The sequence below is a fragment of the Rana temporaria genome, chromosome 12, assembly GCF_905171775.1.
Source record: "Rana temporaria chromosome 12, aRanTem1.1, whole genome shotgun sequence".
Classification (NCBI taxonomy): Eukaryota; Metazoa; Chordata; class Amphibia; order Anura; family Ranidae; genus Rana; species Rana temporaria.
Window position 1 is genome coordinate 109,789,229 of NC_053500.1, and position 13,896 is coordinate 109,803,124.

Here is a 13,896-nt window from a genome sequence, read left to right on the forward strand (position 1 = left end):
TAAGAAGAGGATTGTGGCTGCTCTAATGCAGAGAGAAGGCAAGTATAACATGTTTGTTATTTTTTTAAAGAACATTTTTTCTTTTACAATCACTTTAAGCCGATCTCAAATACAGCGGGTAAAATAAGTATTGAACATGTCACCATTTTTCTAGGTAAATATATACATTTGATTTGAGGCAGTTCTGTGTTAAAGCCCACTGCTACGCATACGCTGACGTTAAGAGGGTCAATAGCAGACTTGAAACCTTTATTAAAAAATGAACAATCATTTTCATTATTGGCCACCAGGTGGCAGGCATTAGCCAAGGCTGAATTGTAACAAGATGCATGCAATAAAAGTTTTAAGTCACAATTACTTTCAGGGGATCTGCAAACAAAGCAAGCATCTTAGCAGAACTTAAGGGGCTGGCAATGACTTTTCCCCCAAAAAATCATTTTTTTTTTTTAATTCTTATCCATCATAATGATCCAGGCTAATCCCCTTAATTGTACACTGTATATAAAAAGGGGAAGCCTTTGCATTCTTTAACAAAGAGTTAAAATCTCCTCGACGTTGGACACGCCACTTGTCTGAAGCCAAAGAACAACGTGAGCCTGTGGAGTGGAAAGAGGGGGTGGTGGGAGGAGAGGGGTGCGCGAGTAACCTCGATCTGAATTAAAAGTACAGACGTGGCAGGAGATGCTAGCCACAGATCATGTGCTGGCCTGGTCCAAGAGTCTGCTGGATATAGAACAGCCAGCAAAGCCTTGCTATACATCCAGAGGAGGGAAAAGGTGCTGAGATAGACTCAAATAAAACAGAAATAGAATATCAAATAAATCTGAGCTAAGCAAAACCAGGCATTGCACTGGAGAGATATAACGGGGTGCCCCAACCCACAGCGACTGATCACAGATCTTTTACAGACATTCCGAAAATGCAAGTTGCTTGGCATTCCCGATCAAATGACTAAAACTTTCTGAGCCACGAGCAGGCATGAAGACAAGTCACAATGGAGTCAGAACTTCTGATCTGTAAACTTGTTCCAGGTCACCGAGCCAAAAAGTATTGAAGTCGCTGGATTAGCAGGGGAGGAGGCAAGGGGCAGACTCAGAAGATTTCAGCAATGGTAGCTTATATATTTCTCCTATAGATTTCACTCAGGACAGGTTTCCTTTAACCACTTAAACCCCCTTCCTGCCCAGTCCAATTTTCAGGGCTCGCCACACTTTGAATGACAGTTGCGCGGTCATGCAACACACTGTACACAAATGACATTTTTATAAAAAAAAAAATTCACACAAATAGAGATTTCCTTTGGTGGTATTTAATAACTGCTGGATTTTTTTATTTTTTGCAAAAATTAAAAATAAATAAAAGACCAAAGATTTTGAAAAAACAAACAGTTTCATAGTTTGTTATAACATTTTGAAAACAAGTAATTTTTCTCCTTCATTGAGGTGTGTTCATGAGCACCGATAGGTACTGATGGGCAATGGTAAGGGATACTGATGAGCATTGATAAGTGGCACTGTGGGAACTGGCAGGTGGCACAGATGAGGCACTCCCGGCTCTCTGTGTGAGGGACCAATGTCCCTGACAGAAGCCGGCGATCAGCTCCCCCCCCCCTCTCTCACACTGGGGGAAAAAAAAAAGAAAAGAAAAGATTATCGATCTTCTGTTTACATCACGTGATCAGCTGTCATTTGCCAACAGCTGGTCATGTGGTAAGGGCCCAGGATCGGCCACTCACTTCGATCTGTGATCAGTCGAGTCTCATTGACTCTGATCACAGAGCATATGCTGCTGGGGGTGCACAGGCAGCTCATGCATGGGAGGATGTCATATGACGGTCTCCAAGCATTTAAAGTGGAAGTTCACCCTCAAAAAAAAATTCTGACATCACACAGAGTCGCGCCATCCTACCGACAGAATGCCGGTGTTTTTTTTTTTTTCTCAGCACATCTCTTAATCCCGATTTTCACCTCACGGCAATCCCGCGGGAGTGGGCGTTCCCAAGCACTGCCTGTGATTGACAGGCTTCCGAACGGCGCATACTGCGCGTCACAGGTTGCCAAAAAAAAACGAACGTCGGTGCGGCTCTATACGGCGCCTGCACACCGACGGTCGGGTTCTGTCGGCAACCTGTGACGCGCAGTATGCGCCGTTCGGAAGCCTGCCAATCACAGGCAGTGCTTGGGAACACCCACTCCCGCGGGATTGCCGTGAGGTGAAAATCAGGATTAAGAGGTATGTGCTGAGAAAAAAAAACAAAAACACCGGCATTCTGTCAGTAGGATGGCGCGACTCTGTGTAACGCCAGAATTTTTTTTAAAGGGTGAACCTCCACTTTAAGGCCTGTGTTGTACCGGGCATTCAGCTATAGCACGGGCGGGAGGAGGTTAAAGTGGTTATAAGCCCTTCCATACACCCAGTGAAGGGAATACACTCGGGGGTCATACACAGAAGTTAAACAAATCCTCCTACAAAAGTTGCATCTGTCTATCGGCAGTCTTCTGTTCCCTACATTTGTTCAAAGTCCTGAATTTTTAAACTTGTCTGAAAGTTTAAAAAAAAAGGGGGGGGGGCCCCGACATAGGATTGCCACCTCATTCCTTTAAAACCGAACACGTATCAATTACACAGGTTCTGTGGCTGATTAAGGTGGCAACTAAACTCACTTGGTGCCTTATCTGCATTAAATTAGCCTCAGAACTTGTGTAATATGTGTTCGGGTTTAAAGGGATAAGGTGGCAACCCTAGGCGGAGAGCTTAAGATGCACTCTGCAAAGCTCAGCAAGGAGAGTTCTGATAGCCGATTGGAGGGAAGAAACACACACCCCCTCCAAACAGCACACAGGAAGAGAGCTGAGGCTGTCAATCTGCTGGATGTCCCTCCCGTGTCACCAATATCCTCTTGGGGTCAGGAAAACTTGTCAGAAGAAGCGATTCATGCCGATAGTTGACACAAATGACACAGTGGGGGAAAAATACTAAAACTGGTGAAGCTGTGCACGTTAGCCAGTTGGCTTCTAACGTAAGCTTGTTCAATATAGCTTTGACAATAAAACAAGTCCCATGAGACATTGCAAGACCCCGACTGTCACAGGCATAACTCACTCCTAGAGGCAGAGAGGCATGATGGGATTTGTAGTTTCACCACAGCTGGCGGGCCGAGGTTGCCTACCCCTGATCTACAGCCTTGGGGTGTAAAGATTCTAAAGTGAACCTAAAATATCAGAATGCTCATAACCTAGTGGCTTAAATAGCTCCTTCAATCGTTAGTAGTCTAAAGGCCCGTACACACGATCGGACCTTTGTCCGACCAAAATCACATCGGAATTCCATCGAAGTAAAAGAGAACATGTTCTCCATCTAAACTCTGATGGAATTTATCGGAATTTTTGATGGAAATTACTCCGATGGGGCATACACACGGTCAGACTTTTTCCATCGGAAATTCCGATCGTGTGTACGGGACTTTAGAGAAAAGGTGGATCTGGGAAATTCTTCCAGTGGTTCGCCACATAACCAAGGTCTAGAGTGACATTTGGCTACCTGAAATTTGCTAAAAGGAATGCCAAGAGTTCACAAGGGATCTGGTAACATGAAACATTACAGTAAAAGAAAGTTAAGCATTTTAACGTGTGGGGGCCACCACCAAAGCCTGCTTCTGTAGAAAATCTGCAGAATATGATAGCATGTATGGAGTTGATAGCATTCTCCACTCATGTGTTGGAGGAGTGCTGGACCTCAGAATGGGCCAAGATACAGCAGTCAGGATCCTACTCTCAGAAGCCGCTCTGTCATTGAGGGTGCCCCACAGGGTCCCTGGAGTCAGGGCCGTCTTAATAGCATCATGGGCCCCTGGGCAAAGTGATGCTCTGGGGCCCCTACAATGATGACAGTGCAGTTAAACAGACATTAAGTAGGTAGAAGGCAGACTGTCTCCCCTTTGCATCTATCACTCTCAGTGCCATCATGGGGGCCCCCAATTTCAGGGCAGTGTGGGCTCAAGGACCAGCTGCTTTGGGGAAGTACAGGCCCCCCCCATGCAGCTGGGGCCCCTGGGCAGTGCCCAGGTGCCCTTCCTGGAGTAGTCCCTAATGCACCAATTCTTCTATTGTTTATAGACTATTTAAAGCATGTGTCATGCAATCAATCAATAGATCAGTGCATTCAGTACCCAATATAAGGGCCTCATTACTGTTTCCGAAAGTAAAATCCAAAACAGTTTTGCTGGTTATTCAGTCTTAGGCCCCTTTCACATGGTTGGACTGACTGGGTCCACCTATCAGTCTTTTAGGCGGATACGATCGGACCATCCATTGCCCTCTATGGGAGTGGCGGGTGTCAATGGACATGTATCCATTGACAGCCGATCCTATCCGCTAAAAACAGATGCATGGGGATCCCACTAGTTTCCCATCAGTCCAGCACAGGGGTTATAAACTCACAGCCCTCCAGCTGTTGCAGAACTACAAGTCCCATCATGCCTCTGACTATGGGAATTATGCTTGTAACTGTCAGCCTTGCAATGTCTCATGGAAATTATAGTTCTTTAACAGCTGGAGGGCCACCAGTTCGTGACCCCTGGTCTAGTGGGTCAGATCCTGGGTGGGGCCTATGATAAAAAGAAGTTGAGCCAATGCATTAATCAAATACTTAATGTGACACCAAACCCTGAAATGTTATATGCCCATAGTGCTGCAAACCTCAGCACTTCCCACCTTTGCGCTGTTGTATTCATATTAACCATGTGGTTGCATTGCATTCCATCTTAAAAAATAGACCCTTCCCCCTGCTCCTTCTTTAGGGTGGCTCCATCCACTTCCTGGATCTCATGGAGCCACCTGCCACCTCTGCATGTGGGCTTGCGCCCCCCCCCCGGTTCTCTGCCCCATGCCTGAAGCTGTGTAAGGGGCCCCATAATTCCTGATGGTGGCCCTGCTCATGCATTCAGTGCTACAAGTCGCCTACAGCAGCAAGCCAACTCCCTGGCTCCTCTCTCCTCCAGCAGTTTAATAGACAGCAGAGTGAGCCTGCATGTGCAAAGAGAACAGCACTTTGGTGGTACGCTTTCCTACCCAAAGTTTGGAGAGGCAGCACAGAGCGCTCTGCAGCCGTCAGCAGACAGAATTTCAAAAACATTTGAATAAAATGTACTGCAGAATGTTTACCGCCCTAAGAAGAGTGGATACAAATTGCAGCATTTAATACTACTTTAAGTTGTCGAGCTAATCTGGAAAAACATTTTTCACATTTGCAGATCTACTTTTCTTAAGGCACGGCTTTTGTTAGCATTTAAAAGCTAGAAAAGCAAACTCCAAATGCAGCCAGCACCCATCAAAAACATTGGGGTGAGCTCTGCCAAGATCCTCCCAAAGGCTAATGCTCAAGTAAACAGAGCCATGAACCAAATGGATAAAATAAACAGTTACCAAATGTGCACTTTACAGTGGGATTTTATTTATTTTGAGCCAAGATTACTCAGAAGACTAAATGTGGTCTTCTTGGCAGCATTTGTAGATGGATACAAGCAAATTGGGCATATTACCATGACCCAACCTGCCTATAAATTATAATATAGCAACAAGTGAATTAGACACATGGGGGGTTATTTACTAAAGGCAAATCCACTTTGCACTACAAGCGCAAACTACAAGTGCAAAGGGCACATGGAATTGCACTGAAAGTGAACTTGGAAGTGCAGTCGCTGTAAATCTGAGGGGTAGATCTGAAATGAGGGGAAGCTCTGCTGATTTTATTATCCAATCACGTGCAAGCTAAAATGCTGTTTTTTATTTTCCTTGCATGTCCCCCTCAGATCTACAGCGACTGCACTTCCAAATGCACTTTCAGTGCAATTTCAAGTGCACTTTGCACTTGTAGTGCAAAGTGAAATTGCCTTTAGTAAATGGAGTATACACAGAGTTGGGTGTACCTAGCAATAATTATAAAGCCCCACCAATATTTAAAGCTCAACACAAGGCAAACGGCTAAATATACACAGATGAATACATATATGGTAGTACCTGACTAAACACTTGGATTTCTGTCCATCCATTCCTGAGATTTACACAGCCCTGCTAGATGCCAAAGCCACCCTGGTGACATCAACTTTTTTATACCATTAAAAATGCAGTTTGGTCACCTCCGTCTCCAGCGTGGATAGAGGCTCCGAGCCTTTCCTGCTCCATCCCAAAACTAGAACATAAAAATGCTGCCTTCTGATAAAGTTGAATTATTTTTCTTTGTTTGATCGACCTGGAGCTCGGATTTTTAATACAGTGGAAGCTTGGTTTAAGAGTAACTTGGTTTGAGAGCGTTTTGATTTGCAAGCAACTTTTTTTTTTTTTTTATTCTGACTCGGTTTCGCGAGTGTTGACTCGCAAGACGAGCAGAATTTAAGCTAAATAGGCCTGCAGTACCTCATTTGGCCTGAGGTACGGGGGCGCAGAAGCCGAGCAGAGCCGAAAATAGGCCTGAGGTACTGGGCGCAGGAGCCGAGAAAAGCCGAACATTGGCCTGCAGTACCGCATTTGGACTGAGGTACGGGGCGCAGGAAAACGAGCCGGAGTGTCCTCTGCCTTTTCGGCGCTCTCTGGCGCCCCCCCACCAAGTCAATGCGGAACAAATTATTTTTGTTTCCATTGACTTCAATGGGAAAACTCGCTTTGATATATGATTACTTTGAATTACGAGCATACTCCTGAAACGGATTAAGCTGGTAATCCGAGGTTCAACTGTACAATAGGTGACGCTGTAGAGTAAATACAAACAAATCTTACCAGATAGCATTTGTCAACTTACCTTCAATGGTCCCCCACTTGGTTTTCCGGCCCAGTATTCGCCTACCATTAATTTGGTACTCTTGGTCACTACCAACAACAGCAAATGGAATCATTTCCTGCGACAGAAGAGAGAAAGGCTCATTAGCATGATGAATATGAGCAGTAGGCACAGCTACACATATACAAGGGGCGCGTAGACATGCGCCTGCATGGCAGGGAATGCCTTGGCCGCCAATGATTGGCTTTGTGCAGTGACAGCTTACTGGCAAAATAAGGTGCGTTTGGACTAGGATCTGAACACGCCTGAGTGCATCCCTGGTAGGCAGGAATACACCATAACTAACGTTTATAGGTAAAGTTGGACCAGGGAATATCCGATTGCCTCTCGAGGGATTGACGTATGTAAACACGGCTTCCCTGTGCTTCACTGTGGCGGCTGCATCGATCGAGTGATCCCTTTTATAGGGAGACTCGATCGATGACGTCAGTCCTACAGCCACACCCCCCTACAGTTGTAAACACACACTAGGTGAAACCTAACTCCTACAGCGCCACCTGTGGTTAACTCCCAAACGGCAACTGTCATTTTCACAATAAACAATGCAATTTAAATGCATTTTTTGCTGTGAAAATGACAATATTCCCAAAAATGTGTCAAAATTGTCCGAAGTGTCCGCCATAATGTTGCAGTCACGAAAAAAAAACGCTGATCGCCGCCATTAGTAGTAAAAAAAATAAAATTAATAAAAATGCAATACAACTATTCCCTATTTTGTAAACGCTATAAATTTTGCGCAAACCAATCGATAGACGCTTATTGCGATTTTTTTTTTAACAAAAATAGGTAGAAGAATACGCATCGGCCTAAACTGAGGAAAAAAAAATGTTTATATATGTTTTTGGGGGATATTTATTACAGCAAAAAGTAAAAAATATTGCATTTTTTTAGAAATTGTCGCTCTATTTTTGTTTATAGTGCAAAAAATAAAAACCGCAGAGGTGATCAAATACCACCAAAAGAAAGCTCTATTTGTGGGGAAAAAAGGACGCCAATTTTGTTTGGGAGCCACGTCGCACGACCGCGCAATTGTCAGTTAAAGCGACGCAGTGCCGAATTGTAAAAACCCCTTGGGTCATTTAGCAGCATATTGGTCCGGTCCTTAAGTCAGTGTTTCTCAATTCCAGTCCTCAGGCCCCCCCAACAGGTCAGGTTTTCAGGATTTCCCTCAGATGAAAAGGCTGTGGTGATTACCAAGGCAGTGAAACTGATCAAATCACCTGTGCAAAATAATGGAAATCCTGAAAACCTGACCTGTTGGGGGGGCCTGAGGACTGGAATTGAGAAACACTGCCTTAAGTGGTTAAAGTAGATGGACTTATTTTCAACCCAACTATGTAACTAAATAATGATTGTATTCTACCTATAAAGTGCGATACAACCATCCAGGCAACACAAGACAACTGGCTACTTACTCTGATCTTTTCATTCACCAGCCGGTCTTCCGCATCCTCATCAAACTCCTTCTGAGGATAGATATCTATACCATTGTTCTGTAGATCTTGACGGATCTGTAAAGACAGAGGAAACATTCTTTTATGCCAACCACAGAAATATTTCCTAACATATAATCTTTGGGGCAATGTGCTGTTCTGGTTTGCTAAAATTGTAACAATTTGCAGCCAGAAAATGTATTTGAAGAATCTGTTCCTTGCCTCAAAATCCGTGCAAATAAAGACAATACGGGGAAGCTTTTTATATACCGGTACCTACTAGAAAAACTGTGCATCTTGGGAGCACCTGATTAGGTGACACAAAAGCCCTAATTAGCTGTCACAAGCTGAACTTCCCTGGATATCACTTGGCCTTTCTAGTAATGATGGAAAAATCATCTGCAATGTGGATTCCAGAAAATCAGAGAAAGAGAATTCTGTTATGTGTGGGGCCAAGAAAGCGTTCCTGGCAATATTCGCCTCATGAGGTTCACGTGTTTCCAGGCACTAATGCATGCTTCAGCCCATTGGGTTAGGATGACCATTGAAAATTATTAAGCTGTTCAACCTCCCATCTTTTTGGTGAGCGATATCCTGGTTTACAGGAACTAGAAATAAATTGTTACCGACATACAGTATATACTCGAGTATAAGCCGACCCGAATATAAGCCGAGGCACCTAATTTTACCACAAAAAAAATAAATGGGAAAACGTATTGACTCGAGTATAAGCCTAGGATGTCCATCTGCATGCCTCACTGTGTCCATGCCTCACTGTGCCCATGACTAGACTGACATTTAACATGGGAGTCTATGGAAGGGGTGCCCGGCTTTGAAAAATCAGTGTCTCCCAGACAACAAACTTTGCACACTTGTAGAGGAGAAATGGGGCTACATGTCTGCCAAGTTCCGGATCTAGGGGACCTATGACCGGCCGGTACCTGGGTCCCCAAAATCACTGGAGAAATTACCGTTTAACATGGGAGTCTATGGAAGGGGTGTCCGGCTTTGGGGGAAGAAAAAAAATAAATAAATCGGAGCTCCCCAGCAGTAGGTCCCCCGGACAACAAGCTTTGCACACTTGTAGCGGAAGAGTTGGGCTACATGTGTGCCAAGTTTGGGGTCCAGGGGACCCAAAGTCCGGAAGATCAGGCGCAAAAAGTTGACTCGAGTATAAGCCGAGGGGGGCATTTTCAGCATAAAAAAAATGTGCTGAAAAACTCGACTTATACTCGAGTATATACGGTAAGTTGTTTTCCCTGGCTGAAGGGATTGGTGCAACGGGACCATGACAAATGTGTTTACAATTACCATTTCTGACATATGTATCCAAATTTGTTGTAATATGTGCATTTCCTCTCAATAAAGTTGTTTTTTCCCCCAATTAAAAAAAAAATAGTAAGCTACCACTCACATTTGGGTAGATTCAGGTAGGGGCGCGCTAATTTGCGGCGGCGTAGCCTAGCATGTTTACACTACGCCGCCTTAAGTAAGAGAGGCAAGTACATGGTTCTCAGGGCACTGACCTCCTTACTTAGGGCGGCGTAGTGTAAACGCGGCGGGCGTAAGGGCGCCTAATTCAAATGGGTTGGAGGGGGGCGTGTTGTATGGTAATGAGGCTTGACCTCACGTCTTTGACGTTTTATGTTACTGCGCATGCGCCGGGCGCCTACATTTCCCAGTGCGCATTCCGGCTAAGTACGCCGTACGGGCCCTATTGATTTTGACGTGGACGTAAACCCCGATTCGCGGACGACTTACGCAAACGACGTAAAAAATTCAAATTTCGCGGCGGGAACGGCGGCCATACTTGACATTACTATTCCACTAGAGCCTAGCTCTAACTTTACGCGGCCTATCTTTTACATAAACTGCGTAAAAGTACTGCGTCGGCCTGGCGTACGACCGCAATGGAAGCGCCACCTAGCGGCCATCCAAAATATTGCAATCTAAGATAGGACGGCGCAAGCCGTCGTATCTTCGATATGTTTAAGCGTATCTCTGTTTGAGCATACGCTTAAACATCCGTCGGCGTAGAATCTGAGTTAGGCCGGCTTATCTACTGATAAGCCGGCCTAACTCTTTGTGAATCTACCTATTAATGTGTGAAAAATTGCTGCTGCTTACATTTTGTAATACCAGACAATGGGCGTTGTGCTGTGCTCTGGTATACCTAGTTTAAGGGCTTGTGTAGAAGGGCATTGTTTACCTGCTGCAGATTCCCCATTTATTCTAAGGCTCCATGCACACTGGGCTTAAAAAAAGTCTGTTCTTTTTGGAGTAAAAAACGTCCATATAGAGCATTTTTTTTAGACAAATTTCAACGAATTTAGGAGTGTTTTACGTTTTTTCTGCCAGTGAGCTCCAATCAGAATCGCGAATGAGAAGTTTTTTTTTTCCTGCCTCTAAACGTTGTTCTCAAAAATATGCCTGTAAACGTCCTAATGTGTATGGACACAAAGGATAACATTGAGTTGCATCTACAGGCAGAACACAAAACTCCTGTAGAAGCAACGTTTTTTATTCAGTATGGATGATCTTAAGCTCCATTTCATCTGCATGTCCTATTAGCGTAGATTTAGAGGCGTGTCTAAATCTCTTGTTCCAGTAAAGCCCGATCTGCTTTCGTGCTCCAAAGGCTACTGACAGGTGGTAAGGAAGTGATGCAACGCCTCCTCACCCCCTGTTTTAAACCCATTTCTGCAAATAATTGCGTTGAAACCATGTGCATTGCACGCCGCTGCGGGGCGTTTGTATCGCTTCCCCATTGAGTCGCGGTCATAAAGCGAATCATCGCAGCCGCAGCATGTAAAGATTCCCCTCTGCAGCCTATTGCAGCTTAATTAGGGGTAGTTGGCAGGCGGCAAGAACGCAAATCAACTGAAAAATCTAGAGATGCATTGCAGGCAAGGATCATTCGCCATCTTTTGCATTTAAACTTGTGTTAACCACTTAATGCCCGCCGCACGCCTATTTACGTCCACAGAATGGCACGTACAGGCAGAAGGACGTATATATACACGTCCTTGCCTTCTAGCGGGTGGGGGGTCCGTTCGGGACCCCCCCCCCTCCCGCTGCATGCGGCGGTCGGGTTCCCTCGGGGAGCGATCCGGGACGATGGCGCGGCTATTCGTTTATAGCCGATCCGTCGCGATTGCTCCCCGGAGCTGAAGAACGGGGAGAGCCGTATGTAAACACGGCTTCCCCGTGCTTCACTGTGGCGGCGCATCGATCGAGTGATCTCTTATATAGGGAGACTCGATCGGTGACGTCAGTCCTACAGCCACACCCCCCTACAGTTGTAAACACACACTAGGTGAACCCCAACTCCTACAGCGCCCCCTGTGGTTAACTCCCAAACTGCAACTGTCATTTTCACAATAAACAATGCAATTTAAATGCATTTTTTGCTGTGAAAATGACAATGGTCCCAAAAATGTGTCAAAATTGTCCGAAGTGTCCGCCATAATGTCGCAGTCACGAAAAAAATCGCTGATCGCCGCCATTAGTAGTAAAAAAAAAATAATTAATAAAAATGCAATAAAACTATCCCCTATTTTGTAAACGCTATAAATGTTGCGCAAACCAATCGATAAACACTTATTGCGATTTTTTTTACCAAAAATAGGTAGAAGAATACGTATCAGCCTAAACTGAGGATTTTTTTTTTTATATATGTTTTTGGGGGATATTTATTATAGCAAAAAGTAAAAAAATATTGCATTTTTTTCAAAATTGTCGCTCTATTTTTGTTTATAGCGCAAAAAATAAAAACCGCAGAGGTGATCAAATACCACCAAAAGAAAGCTCTATTTATGGGGAAAAAGGGACGCCAATTTTGTTTGGGAGCCACTTCGCACGATCGCGCAATTGTCTGTTAAAGCGACGCAGTGCCGAATCGCAAAACCTGGCCTGGGCATTTAGCTGCCTAAAGGTCCGGGGCTTAAGTGGTTAAGCTGTGCTGAGTTGGAATATACGGTAGTTGGAATATAAAAGCTTATGTTTGACAGCAATGACCATATATACAAGCCCCAACAGAGACCTCTCTTTATCCGTAATACAAGTATGAGCGAGGATGCGTGTGATGAAGGGTGCGGCTAGAATTCTGTGCCATCACAGAACACGGTAGTTGAAGTTCAGAAGAAGCATTTTGACTAGGAGGGAAAAGGCATTTTAAGGCCTATTCAGGCAAAAACCAGTAAAGGACTATTCACCCTATTGCACTGGGACAACGTGAACATTCTGAAAAGCACGTCAACCCACTTAGGCAACAGAGTGCAACATACTCGCCTTGCAGTGCACAGCATCAGTGTATCCGATCTGTGCACTGTAATAAGCTGCCTTCAAAATAAACTTATTTTAAAACATGTATTTGTATTTTTGTGTGTTAAGGTGCTTTTCAAGGCAATTCATGGCCTGCCTTACTTATGTGCATGAACGTGATGCATAGCATGGATTAAGTCCTAAAAATCCTAAGAGCCGTACAAGACATGTATAGAAAACAAATGGTGTGAATCTTCAGTTGGCCTTTACAACTGTCAGCCTCAAGCTGAATGAATCTATTTTCAAATAGATACATTTCTTAGAATTGATCATTTTATGGACACAAACACAAGATTTACATTCGAATAGATAAACTTTATAATCCAAGAAAGTGTGAAAGATCTTTGATTGCAGCCGTTTCATTGGCCTAAAACAATATCCTGTGTATAGTCATAGCAGCCGGCACACAGGAAGCACCAGTAATGCTTCTTCAACACTTCATTCATCAAGATCAGAAGAGCGCAGGAAACCGGTAACTGTATGTTGGTTAAACAAATTCCCCGCTGCTCGGCATGACAAACTGCAACAGCCCACTGACATCAGCTAAACTGACCTGTAGTGCACAATTAATACACCAAATGTAACTTTAATGCAGATTAAACTTTTTTTCTTTTAACTAAAAGGGCCCCATGAGCAGTTAGTCATAATGGGCTAATATTAGCACACTATGGGAGACTACCTGTCAAATGAGCCCCTCCAGCGCTGTCAGTGTTCCTTCCAAGGTCTGACTTTTCGGCAATTTGTGCATAGGAGTCCAATCATCACGGCACAGAGGGGTGACACAAATGTATGCGGAGCTGTGCATGCGTGGCTTAGTGTACATTAACCTTGACAGGCAGGGAGAAATCCTTATGACAGAAGAGACCAGTTGGGGCTCTTCTGTCAGAAAATTCTACTTGTCAGGGATTCTTTAGGTTCACTTTCACTATAATAGGGTATTGCCCACCCAAAAGTGACATTTTAGTTTTTGGTAAAGGATTTAAAGTTCACCTGTGTGAACATATTACACCCATATTTAGGGTGTAACACGCAAGATGTTCAGCATCCACCCGCACAGTTCTGTGAATTCAAGAACTACAAGTACCGTCAGTCTTTGCAGATGATGGCTTGTAGTTCTTGTGGAACTACCAGGGCACTGATGAGCACTCTAAGCAAGTCGTTGTAGGGGGGTCGACCAATATCGTTTTTCCAGGGCCGATACCGATTTTAGGCCGCCTTATAGGCCAATAGCCAATAACAGGTACCGATATTCTGTATATGTCACTTGCCACTGTCACCTCCCACCCAGATGCAGCATGTCACTTGC

At 44.4% G+C, this 13,896-nt stretch overlaps 1 protein-coding gene across 4 annotated transcripts in view; it reads right to left on the bottom strand.

The window, feature by feature from the left end:
- SEPTIN9 (septin 9) overlaps window positions 1-13,896 on the bottom strand; it is a 421,638-nt gene that overhangs the window by 7,763 nt on the left and 399,979 nt on the right. For all 4 annotated transcript variants that reach the window (XM_040330151.1, XM_040330153.1, XM_040330152.1 and 1 more), the window contains 2 exons: window positions 8,250-8,345; window positions 6,796-6,892 (listed from right to left, as the gene is read on the bottom strand). In XM_040330151.1, the coding sequence (XP_040186085.1) occupies window positions 6,796-6,892; window positions 8,250-8,345 (193 nt within the window). The remainder of the gene's footprint in view (window positions 1-6,795; window positions 6,893-8,249; window positions 8,346-13,896) is intronic.